The 24,609-nt window shown below is 51.5% G+C and overlaps 1 protein-coding gene across 3 annotated transcripts in view; it reads left to right on the top strand.

The window, feature by feature from the left end:
* Positions 1-4,459: 4,459 nt before the first annotated feature.
* RHCG (Rh family C glycoprotein) overlaps positions 4,460-24,609 on the top strand; it is a 40,810-nt gene continuing 20,660 nt past the window's right edge. For all 3 annotated transcript variants that reach the window (XM_025391630.1, XM_025391628.1, XM_025391629.1), the window contains exons 1-9: positions 4,460-4,706; positions 14,066-14,252; positions 17,912-18,062; positions 20,696-20,843; positions 21,596-21,762; positions 23,093-23,230; positions 23,432-23,568; positions 23,876-24,000; positions 24,253-24,326. In XM_025391630.1, the coding sequence (XP_025247415.1) occupies positions 4,523-4,706; positions 14,066-14,252; positions 17,912-18,062; positions 20,696-20,843; positions 21,596-21,762; positions 23,093-23,230; positions 23,432-23,568; positions 23,876-24,000; positions 24,253-24,326 (1,311 nt within the window). In that variant the 5' untranslated portion in view covers positions 4,460-4,522. The remainder of the gene's footprint in view (positions 4,707-14,065; positions 14,253-17,911; positions 18,063-20,695; positions 20,844-21,595; positions 21,763-23,092; positions 23,231-23,431; positions 23,569-23,875; positions 24,001-24,252; positions 24,327-24,609) is intronic.

Below are 24,609 nucleotides of genomic sequence, written 5' to 3' on the forward strand. Positions count from 1 at the left end.
GTTACTCTGCTGTCTGTGGTCTTATCTTCTCAAATATTATGCAGGGGGCACTAGGAGAGGGCCCCACTGTGTCAAGGTGGCAGGACCTCACACAGGGGACAGGTGCCATGATCGATGTGGCTGGGAGGATGCTGGGTGTGGGAAAGAGAGGGCTTAAGTGATCCTTCCACCTCGGTGGGAAAGAGAGGAGAATGTGGAAAGGAGGAAGAGGGCATGATGGGAGGAGAGGCGGAGGAAGCCGAAGAGGGCAGCCTGCAAACCCCACACAGGATAAGACACAGTGGATGTGGTTGAGGTCACTCCAGGATCAAGGGTGAGGCCTTTCCTGGGTGACTGAGGTCCTGGCAGGGCTACAAGAGGCTGTGAAGCAATGCACTCGGCTTGTCCAACCCGAGAGAAGGCTGCATGTGGGTGGTGAAAAGCAACAGAGGGGGCTAGCTCCTCTAGGCTGGAGGGAGCCTTGCAGCTAGAAGCAGCTTTGGAAATGACCCATTCACACACTTCATTTTCCAGGTGAGGATGCAAGCCCAGAGAGGTTAAGAATTTGCCTGCGATCACCAGCAGAGGCCAGGACTCCTTCCAGCATCCCACACTTGCCTGCCTCAATTCTTCAACCTTGATTACCTATCTTTCTCTGAAGAATCTCAAGTGTCACATACTTTTTAATTGTTCCAGGCACTAGGAAAAAAATGAACAGGAACTGAGGGCATGTCACATTCCAGGCACTGTCTGGGCTCTTCACTGTGCTGTATCTCAGAATAAGTCTCACCAGCTGGGTACAGTGGCTCAAGCCTGTAATCCCAGCACTTGGGGAGGCCGAGGTGGGAGGATCACTTAAGCCCAGAAGTTCAAGACCAGCCTGGGCAATATATCAAAACTCCTCCCCTACAAAAAAATACAAAAAGCATTAGGTGGGTGTGGTGGCACAGACCTGTAGTCCCAGCTACTCAGAATAAGCCTCACCAAGACCCCGGGGGACATAACTGTCTTGGTTTTACAGATGAGAGAGTAGAGACTCAGAGAGGTTAACAATTTGCTCAGGGTCACACAACTACTCCGGAAGCAGAGGTGAAACCAGGGACTTCAATGCCTAGCTTTCCCTCTGTTCCCCCTATTCTGCAGGGGTCACACCACCCAGGCCCTCAGGCTGTGGAGGCTCTGACAGTTGGTCTTGCCACAGAGAAAAGGATGGAGAGAAGGCTTCCGGACTGGAAGAGGCTCCCTGGGCCCCTTCCTTGATTGGTGATTGCTGGGGCTCACTGAGGTCAAGAGAGACCTAGCAGCTTCCTGGAATAAAACAAAGGGAGAAATGCCATAAAGGGTTAAATGCAATGGTATGTTGATATACTATAAACAAATAATTTTTTTTTTTTTTTGGAGATGGAGTCTTGCTCTGTCACCCAGGCTGGAGTTCAGTGGCACGATCTCGGCTCACTGCAACCTCCACCTCCCGGGTTCAAGAGATTCTTCTGCCTCAGCCTCTGAGTAGCTGGATTGCAGGCACCCGCCACCACACCCAGCTAATTTTTGTATTTTTAGTAGAGATGGGGTTTCACCATGTTGGCCAGGCTGGCCTCAAATGATCCCCCTGCCTCAGCCTCCCAGAGTGCTGGGATGACAGCCACAGTGCCCGGCCAGGATTTGTTTTTGAATGTTAATTCATGATGACCTATATTAGTTGAGTGGCCCAAAAATGTAACCCAAGAAAAAACCATCTGATAACAGGGTCTCCCTTCAACCTTGTATCCTCCTGGTAGTCTGAAGTCCATCATTTGTACCTCTAGTCTACCAAATATGAAGGTCAAGGGCAAGTGGCCTTCTTGTGCTGGCTGTGGGTAGTGACTGTGCTTGGCTGTGGCTCCAGGTTTGTCCCACTGAGCCTTTGCAGGGCTCCCGAGTCAGCATCTCTCTCCTGGACCCTGTGCCTTGCCCCAGCAAGGAGTCCCCCAAGGGGCACCCGGGTTCCAGCACCACAGGTGTGCTAGGGGACTCTGGAAGAGGTCTGGATGGGAGGGCAGTTCTAACAATGAGCAAGACACCCCGGCTTCCCTATCCTTAAAGCTGGCCAGCCTGGCGAGGAGGTCTTCCACCTGCCCCCTCATGGCCCAGGCTTCAGGGACCACGCCACCCACTGCCCTCTATCCCATAACGCCACTGCTCCTGTGTGGAACCTAGACGCTCATGAATCTACTTGCAGCAGCCTCCCCATCCCAGTCCTTTTCTCCCTCCCTCCACTTACTCCCATTGCCGTGTACTTAGATGGTTTTCTCCCCAGCAGTGAATGCACATGCCTGAAGTCAAACCCTCCTTCTAGCTCCTTCCAGAGGGGACAAGCAGAATGGTGCAGTAGAAAGACTGCAGCTTTTGAAATCAGACAGCCTGGGGTTTGAATCTCCAGCAAGTTCCTTAGCCAATCTGAGAACTCAAGTTTTTCAACTGTAGGATATACCTACAATGTCCACTTAGCAAGTATTTAGTTGAGAATTTAAATATATATCTAAAAGATCTGGCAACTGCAGGCACTTAATAAATGGTCCCTATTGCTGGTATTGCTCATGCAGTGTCTGGCTGCTGCTTTGCCAAGGGAGTGGGGATACCCTGGTACCCCACACTGGCACAGTATGGCCACACTCAAGTTCCAAGCACCCTGATTAGGTGCTTAGCCTCAGATGTTATGTATGGCATTAGTGGCTTTTACAAATCTGGGATTTCAACTGGCAAGATATTTTAAAGCCAGCATTGGCAAGAGTGCATGGGAAAAATCATTGACCCCTGGTTCGTAGGGTGCACGCTTTGTCTGGTAAAATCTTTCTAGGGGAACATCTAGAGATATGTATTAAAACAGCTCTGCCTGCAGGAATTCATAGAAAGTTGTGCAAAGAATTACATATCTGGATGTTCATGACAGCATTATTTGCAATACTAAACAAATAAAAAATATCCTCATCGCTCCTCACCTAACACTAGGGATTGTTGAGAAAAGACACAGTATATCCTGCTATAAAAGTAACATTGTGGCAGGCTGGGTGTGGTGGCTCATGCCTGTAATCCCAGCATTTTGAGAGGCTGAGGCAGGGGGATCCACTTGAGCCCAGAAGTTCAAGAACATCCTGGGCAACATAGGGAGACCCCGTCTCTACAAAAAAAAAAAAAAAAATTAAAAAATTAGCTGGGCCTGGTGGCACATGTCTGTGGTTTCAGCTACTTGGGAGGCTGAAGTGGGAGGATCACTTGAGCCCAGGAGGTCAAGGCTGCAGTCAACCACGATCAAGCCACTGCCCTCTAGCCTGGGCTTCAGAGCAAGACCCTATCTCAACAACAACAACAAAAAAGAGTTGTAGAAGTATAATATGGGGAAGTGTTTACAAAATATGAAAGCAGTTAAAAAGGCTATAAATTAGTGTGATCATTTGAAACACTCCCCCGGTCCCCTCAAGCCCCTCTTCAATGAGCTAGAAAAAGACTAGAGTACATGCACTGAAATATTAGTATTGCCTCTGGGTGGTGGGATTATGGGTGATTTTTACTTTCTTCTTTGTGTTTTTCTGTATTTTCAAAATCTCTACAATTATCTCTGTATTTTTAAAGAAAAATTATAAAATCACATTTATTGTGACAATATACAGACTAAGCATAGATTTTACCTAAATATTATGGTTAACTCATGTCAAGATCACAGATCTTAACCAAAAGACAGTTTCTGATTATAGATCAATGAACTTGTGAAAAACTCTTAAATTGTTCTTACAATCCTTTATATGTGTTTTTTTTTTCTTTCTTAAAACCCTTGTATTTTGGAATAATTTTAGACTTACAGAAAAGTGCAAAGACAGTCCCCATATAGCCCTTACACAGTTTACCCTACTGTTAACATTTTACATAACCGTACACATTTGTCCCAACTAAGAAAACAACATGGGAACGTCACTATTAACTAATTTTCAGGCTTTATTTGGATTTTACCAGTTTTCCCATTAACATCCGCTTTCTGTTCCAGGGTCAAGTCTGGGGTAGCACATCACAGATGTCTCCCCAGGCCGCTCTGTTGTGTGACAGTGTCCCAAACATTCCTTGTTTTTCATGTGCCCTGTGTGAATTTCATAATCAGAAAAAGGACAGATGATGATGCAGATGATGATGATGATGATGACGACTTAGGTCTGGGAATTCCTTCTGATCTCGTTTGGAGGCCAATGATCCCCGTTTGCCTGTTCAGCAGAACAAAAGGAGAAAGGCCCCAGTATCAACCGGAGACACAGAAGTTGGGGCACCCTGATCCTCCTGCCCACTGCCTTATCGGCCTCTGCTCCTGCCGCTGTCCCCCAGCCCAACGCGGGGAATCTTTTGGGACCCTTAGCTTGGGTTGGGCCCCTGCCAGTTGGGCGAGCGCGCGGGCGGTGCCCAAGTCAGCTGCTCCGTGCCCCACGTGGCCGCCCCGCCCCCTTGCCCGGGTCTCAAAAGCCCCGCCGGCCTCCGAGCGTCCGAACTGCCCGCTGCCCGCCCGGCCAGGCACCCCTGCAACATGGCCTGGAACACCAACCTCCGCTGGCGGCTGCCGCTCACCTGCCTGCTCCTGCAGGTAGCTATGGTGATTCTCTTCGGGGTGTTCGTGCGCTACGACTTCGATGCCGACGCCCACTGGTGGACAGAGAGGAAGCACAAGAACTTGAGCGAGGTGGAGAACGAATTCTACTATCGCTACCCGAGTAAGTCCCGCCGCCTGCAGGCCCAGTGGAGGCAAATCCACGCCGGTCCCCACCTGGCCAAGGGCTCGGCCCAGCGCAGGGCAGAGGAGGGGATCTGCGCTGCAGCCGCGGACTCCCCATCTCGCCAGCTGGGAAATTGTCAGATGTGCACAAACTCTTTTTCCCCGTGAAAAACTAGTAGGGAAAACACCGGGATAAGGTTTTTATTTGACCGCCCTCCCAGCCGTCAGAGGCCCCCAACATCCCTGTCAGAGAGCCCTGCTTGGTATCCTAAAAAGACCTGAGTCCTCTCGCTCCATTACCAACCAGTGGGTGACCTGGCTCCCTTGTCCAGAGGAGCGCTTACTCCAAATAAGCGGGTAGGTTCCATGTCGAGGGCGACAGGGATGGCTCAATGGCCAGCCAGCCCTGCTGGGGGCAGAGGTGTTGTGGGACCACTGGTGGGCCAGAAGGCCAGGACACCCACCCCCTTTTAGTCTGGAGAGGGAAAACAAGCACCCCTGAATTTTCTGGTGTCAGCGGTGCTGCGGTTAAGAGCACTACCCTGCAATCACATACCTCTCTTTCTCTCGTGCTCTTGTGGCTCTTGCCATAAACCGGGTGGGTGGCCTCAGGCAAATGCCAACCTTCCTAAACCTCAATTTCCTCATCTACAGAATGAAAATAATGGTAGGGCCTCCCTCACAGGGGTTGGGGTGAGGCTGTGGCGAGGCAGTGCAGGTAAAGCTCTGGCACAGAGTTGGGGTGGGATCCTCTCTTCATAATGGAGCAATTGCTACAAGAGCACCAAACACAGGTGTCCTAGGACTCAGGAGCAGGGAGAGCTAGCCCAAGGTCACTCTGAGCTGCCCAACCTCTGGACTCCCAGCCCGGGGCTCTTCCCAAAATCAGAATGTCCTTGTACTTTCTGATTTTCCACTCCATCCACCATCAGTCAATGACAATTATTCTAGCTGGTGGTGTTCATGTAGTCATTGACTGTTAGCTTCGGAAGGGACCCTAAAGCCCCTCTCCAGCATCCGCCTATATCAACTGGTGTTCCCTCCACACTTTAGACATTGTCGGCAACAGGGGATTCTCTATCTCCAAGAAAACAACTGCACACTTTCAGAATGGCAGCCTGCATGAGAAAAAGACTGAGTTTGGGGGGCTGCAGGCTTGGTGGGAGCCAGCCATATTAAGTGGCTGCCAAAAAGTTAGGGCTATCATGGGCTGCATTAATAGTTACATGATGCCTAGAAGGGAAGTAACAGACAAGGGGTGCGCCCCCTGCTGGGGAGACCACAGTTTCTCCTGGGCTCCATTTAGGGATGTTTTTAAAAAGGCATCTTGACAGCTGCAGCCTTGGGATTCAGGCTCCAAATCCACTATTCACATTGTCCACCTTTCCTCTCCTCAGCGGGGGACTTTCCAGCAAACAAGTGAGGCAGGCAAGCTTGAGACCCTCCTTTGCCTGTTCTTGTCCCTCCCTCCTGCTCTTGCTTCCCACTTGACCCCAGAGCACAAGGGGCAAGGCCTCCCATAGGCATTCACAGGTGCTCAATGTGTCTGGGGAGTGGAGGACCTCAAGACCTTAAATAGGCTGGGTTCGGTGGCTTACACCTGTATTCCCAGCACACTCTGGGAGGCCGAGGTGGGAGGATCGCTTGAGCTCGGGAGTTTGAGGCTACAGTGAGTTATGACAGCACCACTGCACTCCAGCCTAGGTGGCAGAATGAATCTCTATCTCTCTCCCTTTCAAAAAAAAAAAAGAGAGAGAGAGAGAAACTCTGTAATAGGAGCTGCAGAACCTCACCAGTGGGGAGGTACAGTCCTTATATCTCCCCAGCTCTTATCCTCCCACCACTCTCACCCACCCACCTTTCACACCCCACCTTCACGTATTCATGCAACAAGCGCTTATCTGTAGTGTGATCATATAATTTATCATCATCAGAGGACACCTTTGAGAGTGAAGGTGGTGCTGGTAGTAATTTGCCGGGACCTAGGGATAAGCTATGACTATCCCGGCAAACCAGGGCTGTGGTCACTCTGGATAAATAAGTTGAATATCCTGGGTCTCTGTTCCCAGACTTTTTGGAAGCAGAGAGGGGCACCATGGTGCCCAGGGCTCAGTGGGACCAAGTGCTCTGAGCAGAAGGGATCTGTGATGGCTTCCTGGGAAGTGGTGGATGGCGAGGAGGGGAGAAGCCGAGCAACCAAGGGGGCCACTAAAAGGGGGTGGTGTGGGGTGGTGTTGTGAGGAGGGGGAGTGGTTCTGTGTGGCCCAAGAGTAGGGTTTGTGAAAGGGATGGGGTAAGGATGCTAAGAGGGGGAGAGCCCCAGCATCAAGGAGGGCCTTGAGTTTCCCCTGCTAGTTCTCTTGGGGAGCTCTTGGCCACTGGAGCAGGAAGCAGCAGAGGAGAGGGGTACAGGGAAAGAATCTTGGCAAGAAGTAGTGGCCACCCCTTCAACCCTTCAACCGCACATGTATTCTCTCCTTTAATCATCACCACGACCTGTGAGGGAGGCACTGTGACGACCCCCATTCTACAGATGAGAAAACTAAGGCCAGAGAGGAGAAGTGTCTTGCAAAGGTCACTCAGCTGGGAAACCAGGGAGTAAGAGGAGCAGCCCTGGGGTCTGAGCCCATACTCCTGACCCACTCTCCTCCCTATTCTCAACCTTCCTCCTTTCCCCTCCTCCACTCACGGTGGCTGTGGTTAGGAGTTAGAGGGCACAAGGCTTCCTGGCCCATGTGAGTCCCCAAGCCTGGGTTCCTGGGCAGCGAGGTGGTTCCTAGGGGATTGGGGTGAGGGCAGGCCTCAAGGTGCCCTCCCTGTTCCTGGATCCAGGCCATCAGCAACTGTGTGAGCCTTGTTTCTACTCAGGGGGTTAGTGAAGCCTGCTGGCCATGTCCAGAGGAGTCCAGCTCCAGTTGGCTTGGCCTGAGGATAGCTCCCTAGGCATGGGCCCCACAGCAGGCAGCAGGTATGGAGCCAGTTGGGGACTCACCCTGGCAGTGCCCTTGGAGGCCCGTGATGCAGGCAGTGGCTGTGGTTGCTGAACATGCAGCTTCCCTATGGGCTGGTGATCCAGGGTCTGGGTGAATCGCTGAAGGCAGTGGCTTCAGGGAGGCTGGCCCAAGGAGGAGCCACCAGGGCCTGGACTCCAGAAGCTCACTGGAAGACCAAGGAGGGAGTGGGACACATTTTGGGAGATGACCCAGGGTGGAGGAAGCTCTGGTTTCAAACACCGGAAGGACTGTGTCATGAGGCCAAAGCAGGCTCCATTTGATAAAGGACGAGCTTACCCACAGGCAGGAGGCAGTGGAACTTTAGAATTAAACAGATCCTATTCGGGTGCATCACTGCGTGGAGGAGCCAACCACCTCACCACAGCGAGCCTCAGCGTGCCCATGTTAAGGTGGAAATATTATTTAAAGTACAGGATGTCTAAGAAGAGTCAAGATGACAGGTGACTGTTAGGGCACTCATCTCCTGGCGTAAAGAGAGAAGACAGTAAATGCTGCCACTGAGTTCCCCAGAAGGGAGTAAGTGCTCCTTCCATTAAGGTGATTAAGTATCAGCACCTTGTTAGAAACATGGTGGAGACATGTCTCCCTGAATATTAGTTGGAACTATTATAGGATTTAAATTATTTTGTGCACTTCCCAATCACAAAATGCTTTTTGCCTGCCCTGTCAGGTGGGGCATTTATAATTTCCATTTTATGATGGAAGTAATGAAGTTTCAAGAGGTGCTGGACACTCTCAGCCAGCCAGTGGCACAGGCAAGGTCAGAGCCAAGCCCCCCTGCCCCAGGGCTTACCTGCTTTCCAGGGTCTTCTGTGGCATTGCTGCCCTGACCATCTCCCCAGGAGATTTTGCAGTGTTGATGTGGAAGAGGTGGGCACGGAGTCTTGGGGAAATTAGGGAACTGGCCAGTAGGTCTCAAACCAAACAGTTAGGCTGGGCTGTGAATGGGAGGAGGAGGGGGACGCCACCCAGCCCCTGGAGGGCACCATCCTTCCTGTGCTGATGCAGCAGAGGAGAGGGCTGCAGAGGCCCATTAGTGTGGGACCCTAATGATCCCCTAGACTCAGCCATCTTGGTAGGGGACTCATCTACAGAGGGAAGCAACAGGAGCTAGAATGGGGCTGGGGGCTGGGAGTAAGGGAAGAGGGAGAACAGCTGGGTACTAGTGCCCCTGGAGGCCAGAGTGCCAGCCCCGCCCCATCAGGGACCTCCAGGTTGAGGAAGACACTTCTGGGCAGGACAGCTGGAGTCACCAAAGCTGGGGAGGGAGACTGAGGGTCAACTTTGGTTGACCCTCAGCAAGTTGCCAACCCAATGCAACCTTGTCAGTCTTGAAAGAGAAAAAGAGAAATAATAACTAATATTATGAGGCAATTGCTAAAGAGCCAGCTGCCTTCGCACAGGGCTTTGATTGGGTTATCCCATTACGTGTGTGCTACAAAGCTCTGCAGTGAGCACTGTCAAGGGGCTGTTACTATCTCCCATTTGACTGACAAAGAACCTGTAGATCTGAGAGGTTCTGTCCTGTTGTGCTGAAGGTCCATATAGTTTGGACCCTCAAATCATCACTATTAAAAATCTTTTTTTTTTTTTTTTAATTTTTATTTGTTTGAGACGAAGTCTCACTCTGTTGCCCAGGCTGGAGTGCAATGGCACAATCTCAACTCACTGCAACCTCCGCCTCCCTGGTTCAAGTGATTCTCCAGCCTCTGCCTCTCGAGTAGCTGGGATTACAGGCGTGCACCACCATGCCCGGCTAATTTTTGTATTTTTAGCAGAGATGGGGTTTCCCCATGTTGGCCAGGCTGGTCTCGAACTCCTGACCTCAAGTGATCCACCCACCTCGGCCTCCCAAAATGCTGGGATTACAGTCATGAGCCACCACGCCCAGCCTAAAAATCATTTTAGGTAGCACCAAACTTCATGAAACAGAAATTAATAAATGGATACATTTTGATGCTGAATTAAGACCAGTTGGACAAATAAAGAGATGGGAAGCAAGAGGACAAATCGGGGAGGTGCCCAGGGAGAAGGAAGTGGGTGTCTGTGTTCCTGATAGAGGGAAGAGAAAAAAAGAGACACCCCAAGACAGGGTGAAAAGGAGAGACAGGGCACCCACCAGAGCAGGGAGAAGAGCAGGGTGAGAGGGGACAGGCAGGGAGGATGGACCAGGAAAGCAAGGGCTCTCTGCTCCTGCTCTCAGGCCACACAGAGGCCAAGGCAGCCCTGAAACCACACACGCCTTCCCCTGCAGCAGTGGCTCCCTTGGTCCTCTTCAGCTTCGCCCCTGCCAGCATGGCCCCTCTATACCACCAGGCAACTGACACTCCTCTCGTCGAAAGGACCTCACTTGCAGTGATGCTGTCTTTCCCCAGGGGCTCCTCCCACCTCCCTGCCAGCGCCTTCCTTGTCTTCTCTGCTAGCTTCAAGGCACAGCCAGTTCTCAGCTTGTGTCTTTCTCTCCCTTCATTCCCACATTGCAACTCACAGCTCTATTTGAAGGCCTGCCCAATCTCAGACCCTAGCTCCAAGCCCCCATGGCCAGGCTCCATTTCTCCCCTCACCCCGCACCCACCGCCCAGCCCTCACCCCCGTGGTCATCTGAAATTCACCACAGCCAGGCCAGACCCAGCACCTCCCTCCCACACAGCAACCTCTTGCCATTGCCTTGTGTTTGTCAACAGCACTGCCATCCTGTCATCCTGCCAACTCCCCTCCCTGCTTCTGGAATTGTCATCTGAATTTGTCACCTCCCTCTCTTTTACACCTCTCTTCCAGTCTGTCACCCATCAGTTCTTCCCAGAATAACCATAATACCATTTATGGTGTTTCACATACATCAGCTCAATTTCTTCCACAACAGTTAGAAATGTGATAAACCCTGCAACACGATCATACATGAAATCAGCTGCACACATTGAGAAACCTAAGCTGAGGTGTGTTTGTTCATGTAAACTCAGCACCGATGCTAAACTCAGAGGGAAGCTCAGAGCACCACCCTGGGGCAGGACCCACAGCTCTCCCACACTGGCTTGTACCCCTGCCCTTCAGTGTGCCAAGCCCCCTAAGCCTCCTCCAGGTAGGTGATAGCTGAGGGGTCTGTGGCCTTGGCCTGAGCCTCAGGGAAGCCTGGAGGGGAAACAGATGAGGGCAGGCAAGGTCCAGGCAGCTGTGCCATAAGCAATGCTCCTGCAACCTTGGCCAGGCTACAGTGGGCACCAGAACCTATCAGCGCTCCTGGTGGGAGGCATTGGACTGGAGGGGGGGGCTGCAGCCCCTCCTGTGAAATCCCACCTATGCTCCTGGACCACTGCTCAGCTGGCACACCTGGGTGCTTCTGAGACAATAACAATCATTCATTCATCCATAGCTATTAACTGAGAGTCGACCTTGGCACAGGCATGGCTCTGCCTTCTTGGAGTTTTATAATGGAGTGGGATAGACAGACAAATGCATAACTTCAAATTATAACAAGAACCGTGAAAGAAAAAAGGATGCCATAAGAGAGAGAACCTAGGAAAGAAAACAGGGTGCCATAGGGAGAGAACCTATCTTAAATGGGTGGTCAGGGAGGCCTCTCTAATGAGGTGACAATTTGCTGAGATCTGGCCATTCTGCAGGAACAGCATCCCAGGTGGTGGGAACAACATAGGCAAAGACCCTAGAGTGTGGGACTGAGAAGCAGAAGGAAGGCCAGAGCAGCTGGAGCACCAAGGGGAGGTGAAGATGTGGGGAGGTAGAGATCCCCTGGGAGGCAGGTAGGTGAGGGAGTAGGAATCCCTGGGGAGACAAGTGGGTGGGGCTGGACAGGCCAGTCAGGGCCCTGAAGTCTCTTTTCCTTTTGACTTTTTATTTGGAAATAATTCCAAATTTACAAAAAGTTGCTCAAACAGAAATAGCACAAAGAAGGCTACACTCTGGCCGGGTGCAGTGGTTCACGTCTGTAATCCCAGCACTCTGGGAGCCCAAGATGGGCAGATCACTTGAGACCTAGAGTTTGAGACCAGCCTGGCCCACATAGCAAAACCCTGTCTCTACTAAAAATTCAAAAAAAAAAAAAAATTAGCTGGGCGTGGTGGCACATGCCTGTAATCCCAGCTGCTGCAGAGGCTGAAGTGGGAGGATCGCTCGAACCCCAGGAGGCAGAGGTTTTGGTGAGCTGAGATTGCACCACTGCACTCCAGCCAGGGCAACAAAATGAGACTATGTCTCAACAACAAGAAGAGAATACTGTATACTCAGACTCAGCTATTTGCTCACTCTTTCTCTACACATATGCACACACACATACACATACTCACACATACACACACTCACACATACACATGTGTGCTTTGTTTTTCTGAACCCTTTGAGGGTCAATCACATACATCATGGCCCTCTACCCTAAACTACTCCAGTATATTTCCTAAGAATAGGGATATTCTCTTCCATAACCATAGTAATAAACTTCATAAATTTCCATTAATGCAATATCTTTATCTGTTTATATCTGATTAATACAATATCTTCATCTGTTTATACCTGATTTTCTCAATGGACCCAATAATGACCTTTATAGCACTCCCCCAACCCTCCCAGCCCCACCAAATACAGAATCCAGTCTAGAGTAAGGTATTGACTTTAATAACTTTTGTCATGTCTTTTAATCTGGAACATTTTGAAGGTCTTTTATGACTGATACTTTTCAAGAATACAGCCCTACCCCTTTTTAATAGCATGTTCCTCATTTTGTGTTTGATGTTTTCTCATGATGAGATTGGGTTCTGCAGTCTCAGCTAGAATCCCACATAGGGGATAGGTCCTTTTCAGGGTATCACATGTGGAGGCATGGGTGATATTAATTTTGATCACCCAGTCAATATGTTGCCCAGTATAATTACTGTTTTCTTCCTCTGCAACTAATAAGCAGTCTATAAGGAAACCCTTTAAGACAATGCAAATGTCCTGTGCATAATCAAAATTCCCGCCTGCATTTACCATCCCCTGATTGAATCTTTACCATGAAAATGATGATTTTCCAACTCTAGCACTTTTTCCACATTTACCAGCGTAGCCTCAGCATTCTACTGTAGGCAAGAGCCCTATCTGCTACCTCATTTATGTGTTTACCAACTTATTATCAGTATGATCTCATGAGTTCCTTTTTTAATGGTTTTAATTCATTATAACACGTAATTACTTTGGTGCTCAAACTGTCCCAGATTTGGCCAGTGGGAGCCCTTCCATCTGGCCCCTGTGTCCTGTGACATCTGCAGTTCCTATTAGTGTGTTATGCTTCTGCAATTCTCTTTGCTTCTCAAAGCTCTTTGTCTTCTCTTATTTTCTTGGAGTTTAGAACCATACAACGTAAGTGCCAAGAGGGCAGTTAAGATCATCCTAATACATCCCTTTAGTTTGGTCATTGAGAAAACCGAGGCTCTGAGAAGGGAAGTGGCTTGCCAAGGCCACATTGTGAGGTGGAGAAGATTTGGGTCAGAACTCAGAATTAGGCCATGCCTGAGTGAAAATAAACAATGACATCTGCCCATTTGGATCACCTAGTATGGGGTAGACACTGTGCTAGATGCTTCTTAACATACATATCTGCGTTTAATCCCTGCAACATCTGTGATGTAAGCGTTACAGAAGCAGGTGCCAAGCCCTAAGTTAAAACACTTAACTTTCCCAGAGTCATCCACCCAGGAGATGGAGTAACTGGGGTCCAAATTCAAGTCTCAGTGATGCAGGGATGTGTATCTGCTGGAGTCGGTGGTGGGATGTGGGGATGTGATCAGCGTAACTGATGTGCTTGGCCTGTCCAGGCTACTCCTTGGCCAGATGAGCATTGATTCTCCATAGCAAAGGAACAGGATTGTGGTGGAGAGGGCAGGGCATCATAGCCTCAGATGGTCTGGGCTATAAACCTTAGACCCTGCGTGTAACCCACACCTGGCCCCAAATTCCGATGCCCAGCTGCCACCTCCAGCCTGGGCCAGCAGAGCCACCCAGGGAGGAGGGTAGAACCAAGGAACTGCCATCTCTCAAGGAGGGTGCTTGGGAATCTCTTGGCACTACAGCCCAGTGGTTTAAATAAGCTAAGGTGGGGGCCCACCTCGGGTCCCCCCGAGCGCCTCCCTTTCTAGAGAGGCCCTTATGAAGGGACTGGAGGCTCTGCCGGCAGCGTTACCGCGCCCAGCCCCAGGGTTCAGATGTAGGGATGGGGAAACGGGGCTAGGATGGTGGAGCAGGGAGACGGGCCAGTGGCGGGGAAGACTGAGGCGCTGCCCCAGCCCTCCTGGTACAACCCAGGGCTGGGATGAGCCTTTGCTAGACCGAGTCCCGGGCTGCACTGTCCCTGCAGGCTTCCAGGACGTGCACGTGATGGTCTTCGTGGGCTTCGGCTTCCTCATGACCTTCCTGCAGCGCTACGGCTTCAGCGCCGTCGGCTTCAACTTCCTGCTGGCGGCCTTCGGCATCCAATGGGCGCTGCTCATGCAGGGCTGGTTCCACTTCTTAGAAGACCGCTACATCGTCGTGGGAGTGGAGAAGTGAGCGGCCCCGGAGGCGGGGCAGACTGGGAGGGGTGGGGCTGGGCAGGTGAGCCTGCGGGAGGAGGGCGTGCCCATTGGCGGGGCCCGGGCTTGGGGCTGAAGGGCAACTCCTCCTTCGGGCCACACTGGGCTTGCGAGACACACACACACACACACACACACACACACACACACACACACACACACTTACTTCGCTTCCTGATCAGCGACTCTCCAGGGTGGGAGTCGTCCACGTGTCATAGGAGGGTCTCCCTTCTCCTACGACAAAAGCTGCAGGGACTTGAGGCTAGACTTTCCTGTGGGGATAGGGTCCGGCCGGATGCAGCCGGGCCCGGCACATCAAAATCGCCCAGCCCTGTGCCCTGAGAGACCGCAGCCCACGGGACTCTGGTGGGAGAGCTGGGATGTCTGCGCCAGCCTCTGAGGCTCCTTGTGAAGGGAACATCGAATGGGGACTCCAGCCAAATGGAAGTACCTCTCTCCCTGCCTTGCCTCACCGCCCCACCCACCCCAGGGAACAGGTGCTGGAAACAGCTGTGAGACAGGTGTGGGTGTGGAGTGTTAGGGCTGAAGCCCCCCTCCCCCTGCCTCAGCCTCCAAGGGTGGAGCACCCCACCATCACTTCTCAGCTCTGTCCTTCTCATGACTTCTCTATGATGACTTGGCCTGATGAGCACCACCAGCCCCTTCTTGTCAGGTTACTCAGCCCCTCCCTCTGTTCTGCAGTGACCTCCTCCAAGCCTCAACACACCTCCCCAACCCACAACACCACCAACAGGTTATAAAATAAATTCACCCAAAGCCAACTTGCCAAAAAATCAATGGACAAAGTGGTCAGCTCACTGAATGACTCCTTTATCAAACTCTCTATCCCATGGCAACTTATGAAACCTATAGCAATTTCTGTTGCTCAGGTCCTAATCAAGAGCCTTTGGGAGATCTTTCCCGCTTTAACCAAGTTTTAGTTTATTGGAGGTTCTTCTTTAAGTCCAGTTTAGCCAGACTTTTATTTCTGTAGATATACGACAAGGTTGGCTAAAGAAAAAAAAATTGTTTTCCTCCATTCTTCCATCCTTTAAGAAAAAAAAAATTTAATCTGAGAAAAGTAATCATTGGTGTTTGAAAATGAACATTCATTAGCTCACTCATAAACTGTCCACAGAAAGGGCATAGAGGCGAACTGGTATAAACCATCTTTAAAGGGCAAATCCCTGCTGTTGCTTTTAGGATAGCAACCAGTTCTGATAGGCCAGGTGTCTGAAATCTAGGACACATGTCAAATATTTGCAAAAAATTACCTCATCCAAGCCAACTAATTAACCCATGAATTAAGAGAAACAGGAAAGGTAGTTGACTGGATAAGTGTTGGAACCAATAAATGAGTCTTTTTGTGTATAAGACCCTTGACACGCATATCTTATCACCCTGAAGTTCAAAATGCACAAGAAGTTATCATTCCCAAAGCCATAGATCCAAAGTATAAAAACACCTGTAATATATATCATTGGCCACCACAGCAAAATAGCTACGGCTAAATGAATGTTTTTAATCTAAAAAAAAATTCAAAGGGAATTATTACAAACCGTGAGTTAACAGGTTTGTGGTGAACCAGCTGTTCAGCAAGTTGGTCACTTGAAAAATCTGAGTTTGGACAAATTGGCTCTCAGGAGACTGATTTTTCAGCACCTGACTTGGAGCTGATTTCTGGCGCCCAAGGCTGGGATGAGCATGTAGTCCCCAGACCTAACCTTGTGGATCCAGAGACGTGGACCCTCCGCCCCCGCCGACTTCTGTCCTGTCCCTGCTGAAGAGTCTTCCAAGTTCCACCTGTCACTGTAGAAAGTGCCCCTCTGCCAGCCCTGCCCAAGCCTCCTTGGCCCTCCTGAGATATGTGGCATCTGGATCTCCATCTCCCAGATGCTGATAGCCCAAGGGATGGGCCTTTCTGTTCTCTCTCTCCTTGTTTTTTTGTTTTGTTTTGTTTTGTTTTTTGTTTTTGAGATTGAATCTCACTCTGTCTCCCAGGCTGGAATGCAGTGGCATGATCTTGGCTCGCTGCGACCTCCACCTCCCGGGTTCAAGCAATTCTCAGCCTCCTGAGTAGCTAGGATTACAGGTGCCTGCCACCAAGCCTGGCTAATTTTTGTATTTTTAGTAGAGATGGGGTTTCACCATGTTGGCCAGGATGGCCTTGAACTCCTGACCTCGTGATCCACCCGCCTCGGCCTCCCAAAGTGTTGGGATTACAGGCATGAGCCACCGGTGCCCGGCCTCTCTCTCTCCTTTCTAACGGTCACTTCTATCAAGATGAATCTTCCAGCTGCGGTTATGGGATCTTGGGCAAATAACTCAGCCTCTCTAATTCTCCATGTCCCATCTGAATGATGTGGCTAATGACAGTGCCTGTCTTGTATGGCTCAGGGATGGCACAGGGGAGCATATATAGTACTTAGTATATACCCTAGAGCCTAGCACTTAGGAACTGCCATCGTTCATTTAGCCAGGCCCTACTAGGCCCTGGGGACACAGTGGTGAATGAGGCAATAATGGAGTGGACAGTTCAGTGAACACTCTGTATTGGGAGGGACTGGGAGGGACTGGGAGGGTCTGGGAGGGACCCCACCCCCATTCCACTAACTGGCCCTACAATTAGTTTCATTCTCGCTCCTCACCCCATTCTCTCTCTCACACACACAGCCCTGAGCATGGAAGGGGAAGGGAGTCCCCTCTAGATGTGACAGTCACGAGGAAGTAGCCCCTTTTATCCCTACACCCACCCCATCAGCAACTCTCCCAGCCTAACAGCCACACTGAGGGTCTTGCCTTGGAATCCAGAGGACAGCTTTGCTGCTGGCAGGGGACAAGGAGGCCAGGCTTGGGCAAAGTGGGCACATGGATGGAACTAGGGTCTACACAATGTCCACTCAGCTGTCTGCCTCTTCATCAGCCCTCTGCTGGGCTGGCAGGGTGTTCAGGGTCCAGGCTTGAGCAGGACCTATGTACCTGCCCCTTTGCCTCCATCCTCCCTGCTGGCCTTCCTGCTCCCTCCTTCCATCCAGTACCACCCCAGCTCCCTCCTTCCTGCAGAAAAGCCTCTGTTTCTTCCCTGGACACAGATCCTCTCTCATGGGTAAGGTAAAGGAAAGGTCCCAACAGTTCAAACTCAAGCAAAGCCCTGGTCACCAGCAGAAGAGGTGTGTGCAGAGTGAGAGATAAGGATCTGGAAGCAGAACCTGCATGTGGTTGGAGGAAACAGGAAGGCTTCCTGAAAGAGGAGGCAGCAAGAGGAGGTTCTGGAAAAGCAGGTAGAAGTTACAGGGCAAGGCAGGACCCCAAAATATGGGGCATGCTCAACAATAGCAGCGAGACCACATAGCACCCTGAGCCCAAGCTGTCTGCAAGCAGTGGGGGCCTGAGATAGGGCTGCATGGGAGGGGGCATCTAGTGTGTGCTGCTGTACTGGTTTTGTCTCATGTGTGGTTTCTTTTCATTCTTGGAGTAGCTGTAAATGTTAGGTGCCCATTAGTGTAGATGATGAAACTGAGGCTCAGAAAGGTTCAGCCACAAGCCAAAATCCACATATGACCAAAGTCCAGGGCTTCCAGTGCCACTTTTTGCTGTTGCCCCAGCTTCTCCACTGGCCTGTCTCCCCACAGTCTCATCAACGCTGACTTCTGCGTGGCCTCTGTCTGCGTGGCCTTTGGGGCAGTTCTGGGTAAAGTCAGCCCCATTCAGCTGCTCATCATGACTTTCTTCCAAGTGACCCTCTTCGCTGTGAATGAGTTCATTCTCCTTAACCTGCTAAAGGTGAGCAGGGCTCAGAATGGGGATGAGGTGGTGGGGATGCTTTGGGGGGACAGGGTATGGAGAAATATACAGCTGGGGAGACATGCCAGCCTGGCGAGTCACTCAACCTCCTGAACGTCACTCAGTTTTCTCATCTCTAAAGTGGGTACCAGACAGGCAGATATCATCGTCCTTCTAGCAGATCAATCCAGCACCTGGGCAGAGCAGGGCTTCCTTGAATGTTGTTTTTTCCCCCTCCTTTCTTTCTCAACATCAGATGGAATGAATAGGATATCCCTGCACATACTCTTGCACACACACCACATTTCCAGATTGCTCTGCCAAGAAAAGGCATCCAGTGTATTGAGGGGGCAAATCTGTAGGGCAGGATCCCAGGTGAATGGCCAAAGTGACCATGGTGTGTACGACACAGCACCAGAGCTCTCATTCACATGGGCCATGACAGGAGTGCTGCTTCCTGGGGGAGGTCAATTCAGTGGCTCAGATAAGAGGCACTTTAGACCTTTGACTCTATCTCAGAAGCCTCCTTAGTGCTTTTGGACAGTAGGGGAACTCATGTAGAAACTGCACCCTTTTCTTAGCACCCTCCTCTTCTATATTTGGACTCTGTCTGGAACTCCCCCTCCTTGGCAGGGGGTGATTTAGGTCACCCTAAATTCAGTCATTCATTTTGTAATTTTTTTCAGCTACCAGATTAGTCCAAGCTACCGTATCTCTTCCTCCTGACTCATCTCCCTGGCTGCATTCTTCCTTGCCCCTAAGGAAAATCATCTCCAGCAGTCAGAGTGGCCTATAAATAATGCATAGAGAAGAGGCCAGGCACCGTGGCTCATACCTGTAATCCCAGCATTTTGGGAGGCCGAGGCAGGTGGATCACCTGAGGTCGAGAGTTCGAGACCAGCCTGACCAACATGGAGAAACCCTGTCTCTACTAAAAATACAAAATTAGGCCAAGCGCGGTGGCTCATGCCTGTAATCCCAGCACTTTGGGAGGCCAAGGCGAGCAGATCGCCTGAGGTCAGGAGTTCAAGACCAGCCTGGCCAACATGAGGAAACCCTGTCTCTACTTAAAACACAAAAATTAGCTGGGTGTGGTGGCGCCTGCCTGTAATCCCAGCTACTCAGGAGGCTAAGGCAGGAGAATCAGTTGAACCCAGGAGGCAGAGGTTGTGGTAAGCCGAGATCACGCCATTGCACTCCAGCCTGGGCAACAAGAGCAAAACTCCGTCAAAAAAATAAATAAATAAATAAACAAATAAATGAATAATGCATAGAAGACCATTCACCCAATGAAAATCTCTCAGTAGTTTTAACATTTCATTCAGCGGAAAATCCAAACTTGCTATAAGGCCCTTCCTGTTCTGGCACCACCTTTTCTCTCCACATATTGTCTACTCTTTCCCCATCTTATTGTCTACTCTCTCCCCATCTTCCCATGCTTTGTCATAGCTTGCTGTCTGCTCTTCAGGCACAAAGCTTGGTCCCACCTCAAGGCCTTTGCACTTGCTGTTCCCTTTGCCTCCAAGGGTCATCTCTCAGTCCTTTGCATTACTGAACCTCAGTATGCATACCCTCTCTCTTTTTTTTTTTTTTTTTTTTTGTTCCCGAGATAGAGTCTCGCTCTGGAGTGCAGTGGCATGATCTCAGCTCACTGCAACCTCTGCCTCCCGGGTCCAAGAGATTCTCATGCCTTGGCCTCCCGAGTATCTGGGATTACTGGTGCGCACCACCATGCTCAGCTGATTTTTGTATTTTTAGTAGAGACGGGGTTTTGCCATGTTGGCTGGGCTGGTCTCGAACTCGTGACCTCAGGTGATTCGCCCGCCTTGGCCTCCCAAAATGCTGGGATTACAGGCATGAACCACCACTGTGCCTGGCTTACCCCCATTTTATAGATGAGAAAGCTGAGTCTCAGAGAGATTAAGGGGCTCACCTAAGGTCACACAGCTAGTAGAGGCATCCGCTAGGCTGGGAGTTGAGAATCCCAGCGCTGTCAACAACCAGCTCTATGACCTTGGATAACACACTTACCTCTCTGGCTGGGTTTCCCCCGTCTAAAGTGAAGGAGTGAGTCTGTGATTCTATTCATCTGAGATTAGTTCTGAGTGGGCAGGAAGGAGGAGGTTAAAGAGAAGGGGAGGTGAGTGTGAGTGGGACCAACATTAATCAGGCACCTGTTAAGCACCAGGCCCTCGCCAGGGGCAAGTCGCCTGCATGAATCCTGATAGCAGCCCTGCTATGGCACTAGCAGGTGGTGTAAATGCAGAGCTTGTCAAATGAGAGGCACAGAGGTGGAAACCAGTGGGTGACAAAGCAGGTAGGGCGTTTCCCTCAGTTCTGCCTCTGCCTTACCTCCTCCAGTGGTATGAGCAAGTCCCTCTCCAGGCCTGGGTTTCCCTATCTGGGAACAACCAAATCTGCTGGGTGAGGACAACCTGGCATTTTGCTGATGGGAATCCCTACCTTCTCCCCATTACCAGCCGATTGGTCTGTGAGGGCCCCAGGCTCCATCCTGCACCCTGAAGAGTCCGAGAAGGCTGGAGCTCTGGGCGTGTGTGTGTGGCAGGATAGGGACGGCTATGAGGAGGGAGGGAGAGAAGGTGCCAGAGTCTGACAGGTCCCTTGCACCCCAGGTGAAGGATGCAGGGGGCTCCATGACCATCCACACATTTGGCGCCTACTTTGGGCTCACAGTGACCCGGATCCTCTACCGACGCAACCTAGAGCAGAGCAAGGAGAGACAGAGTTCTGCGTACCAGTCGGACCTCTTTGCCATGATTGGTGAGAACTGCCATGATAACCGAGGGCCACCATGATGGGTGAAGGCGGCCATGATGGGTGAAGGCGGCCATGATGGGTGAAGGCCACCATGATCAGACCTGATCCCCACATGGTATGGTGGGTGGCTGCCAGTTCTCTTTGGGGGAAGGGCAGACAGAGTTTGCCTGTAGATACTTCTAGAATCCCATATGTCTGTCCCTCTTCCCCATGGAGCTGAAAGAAGTTGGTCACTCATCCTGTATTTCCCCTAGAATGCCCCAAGGCAGACACAGTGGTAACCAGGAGCTGCTCACTCCATCCCCTGGGCTAGGGCAAGATGTGCATTTCCACTTCTGTGTCCATTCATTCCAGAGAAGACACTGACCACACCCATTCTGGTCTCTCAAAACCCAGCCCTGCCCTCCAGGAGCTCCTCACAGTGTAGTGGAATAGACAGCAGTGCCACCTGGAGGATCTCCCTACAGTAGAGAAAAGATTCTCCCTCCTGGCGCTGTGGGAACAGGGTGCGGGCATTTAGCCCAGAAATGGGGGTCAGGGTAGACTTCCTGGAGTGGTGTGGAAGGCTAAGTGGGGGGTGAGGAAGGCAGGGAGGGCCTTCCAGAAAAAGCCCCTGCATGACTAAAGCTGCAGAGGTGGAAACAGCTGGGTGTGGGGTCACCTCTAGAGCTAAAGGACAGGATGCCTGCCTGAGCTGTGGGGCTCTATCTAATGCCTCTCCTCCCGGGCCCATCGGGCCTGTCTGGTCTGACCAGGCACACTCTTCCTTTGGATGTACTGGCCCAGCTTCAACTCAGCCATATCCTACCATGGGGACAGCCAGCACCGAGCCGCCATCAACACCTACTGCTCCTTGGCAGCCTGTGTGCTTACCTCGGTGGCAGTATCCAGTGCCCTGCACAAGAAGGGCAAGCTGGACATGGTGAGCATGAGGGCAATGGGGGTGTGGCTCTGACTGCCTGGGCCTGGAGGGCACTGATCACCATGCCCTGCCAACAGCTCTGAGGGGATCATCACACCCATCTTGCAGATGAGGCTGGGGGAGAAATGATTTGTTTTGAGAACATGGCCAGTTTTCAGCAGCACCCAGAGCAAGGACATTGTTTACCTCATAATTTTTTTTTTTTTTTTTTGAGATGGAGTCTTGCCCTGTCACCCAGGCTGGAGTGCAGTGGCACTATCTAAGCTCACAGCAACCTCTGCCTCCCAGGTTTAAGCAATTCTCCTGTTTCAGTTTCCCAGCTAGCTGAGACTACAGGCTCAGGCCACCATGCCCAGATAATTTAGCTAATTTTTGTATTTTTAGTAGAGAGGGGTTTCACCATACTGGTCAGGCTGGTCTCAAATTCCTGACCTCAAATGATCCACCCATCTCAGCCTCCCAAAGTGCTGTGATTACAGGCGTGAGCCACTCCACCCAACCTGTCTTATAATCTGACACAAGCGTCTTGACATGGCATATGTGTGCTGAGACATTGTCAGGAGTATCAATTATTTGGTGACACTGTCACCATGCAGAGAGGTGGGGACTCAGGCACCTGGGGAAGGGAATCAGACACAGATTGGCACACCTGTGTGTATCCATACCCACTTGCAGGGAGTGACATGGAATAGGGTCAAGGACAGGGACTCTGGGGCCGTACAGCCTGGATCAAGACACCTTTCTGCGTCTTGCTAGCTCTGTGGTCTTGGACAAGTCATTTAACCCCCCTCACCTCAGTTTCCTCATCTGCAAATGTTGCAAGATAACTGTCCTCACCTTGCAGACTTGTAGAGATGGAAAGAGCTGACCTCCACAGCCAGCAGCACAGCACCCGGTGCAGATTAGCGTTCAGACAGCAGCAGCCAGTACGTGTGTATGGCTAGACCCCATAGGCACTTGATGTGGACTTGCATCCATGGCAAGAACATTCAGACACGCTAGTCTGGGCACACAGGTATACATGGTACACATAAAACAAGTGTGTGATTGTTGTCAGGGCTCACTGGCAGGTGCACCAGCACGTGGAAAATGCCCAGACCTGCTAGGTGGGATGGGTGGCATGTGCAGAGAGACACAGGGAGCAGCTGTAGCAAGCCTGGGTAGGGGCTGAAGTCCTCTGCACGCTCCTGGCTTGCTGAGGTGAACTCCCAGCCATCCCTGGCTCCCAGGGCCCAGGATACACCCTCGCACAGCCAGCGAGTGAGCTCCTCCAGGCCTGGTGCTCCAGGGAGAGGACTGAGTTCTTGCCTGCTCTGCCTGCCCTGCCCAGGTGCACATCCAGAATGCCACACTCGCAGGAGGGGTGGCCGTGGGTACCGCTGCTGAGATGATGCTCATGCCTTACGGCGCCCTCATCATCGGCTTCATCTGTGGCATCATCTCGACCCTGGGTTTTGTATACCTGACCGTAAGTGTCCCAGGCAAGGGGCTGGGGGCTGGAGAATGCTGAGGTCTTTGTGTTCCTGACAGTGAGCTGAGGGTTCCTAGGAAGGGGGCTGAGGGCTAGAGAATCCTGGGTCTCTGTGTATTTGAGGGCCTCTGGAATCCCCACCTCCCCACAACCTTGATGCAGCCCCTGGCCTGAGCAGCACCCACCTCCCCTTTCCAGCCATTCCTGGAGTCCCGGCTGCACATCCAGGACACATGTGGCATTAACAATCTGCATGGCATTCCTGGCATCATAGGCGGCATCGTGGGTGCTGTGACAGCGGCCTCTGCCAGCCTTGAAGTCTATGGAAAAGAAGGGTAAATATGGAGGAGGCGCAGTGGGACGGAGCTTCCCCCTTCCTTGTCCCATCCCTTCTTCCTGCTATTCCTCTGGGACCCGACTGCCTCTTTCTCCCTCTCCTTCCCCACTCTGGACCAATTGTTTCATGGGCCTCTCTCCCCAAACTCTGTCCCTTCCCATTAGAGGCCAACTGGTATGTCTGGTGTCCCCATGTTGTGGTGGGAAGTCTGGGGCCCATGGTACCCGCTCACATTTTTGGGGTAGCAGCAAGCGGTTACTTGGCTTCTCCATGGGGCCCTGACCTGCCCCCTGTCTCCACCCCAGGCTTGTCCATTCCTTTGACTTTCAAGATTTCAAGAGGGACTGGACTGCAAGAACACAGGGAAAGTTCCAGATTTATGGTCTCTTGGTGACCCTGGCCATGGCCCTGATGGGTGGCATCATTGTGGGTGAGCAGGAATGGCTGAGCCAGAGAAGGGGGGACTGCTGTGGGGCTCCCTGGGTGGGGAACCAAAGGGCGTGCAGCACAGGTCAGCCTGGAGCCTCCAGGAATCCCTAATCTCTGCACTTCTAGCTACAGGACTGAGGCAATTTGGACTTCAGCCCAAGGGCCCTAGGAGGACTTCCCCAGCTGAGGGAAATGGCTGAGGTGAGCAGAGGGAAGGCATTTCCTGACATCCTGTAATCTCCAATTTCTGTAGGGCTTATTTTGAGATTACCATTCTGGGGACAACCTTCAGATGAGAACTGCTTTGAGGATGCAGTCTACTGGGAGGTGAGTTCTGAGGGATTTGTCCCTCCGAAGGAGTGCAGCTGCGTTCCCTCCCCACCTCCACCTGCATCAGCTGGGCTGGGGCCTGCAGACCCAGATGCCGGGGGTGGGGGTCAGAGCCTGCATTACCCTACTTCTTCATCGGGGGAGGCTGTATCTCATGGAGGTTGAAGACTCTTCCCTCTAGACCCCAGGGCTCGGAGTGGGTGGTGTGTACCTCTCTTTCTGCACACCCTAGCGGGGGTGACAGAAGCTGCAGCTGGAGTTTACTCTTGTCCCTAAAGAC

Source organism: Theropithecus gelada, chromosome 7b (assembly GCF_003255815.1).
Source record: "Theropithecus gelada isolate Dixy chromosome 7b, Tgel_1.0, whole genome shotgun sequence".
Taxonomy (NCBI): Eukaryota; Metazoa; Chordata; class Mammalia; order Primates; family Cercopithecidae; genus Theropithecus; species Theropithecus gelada.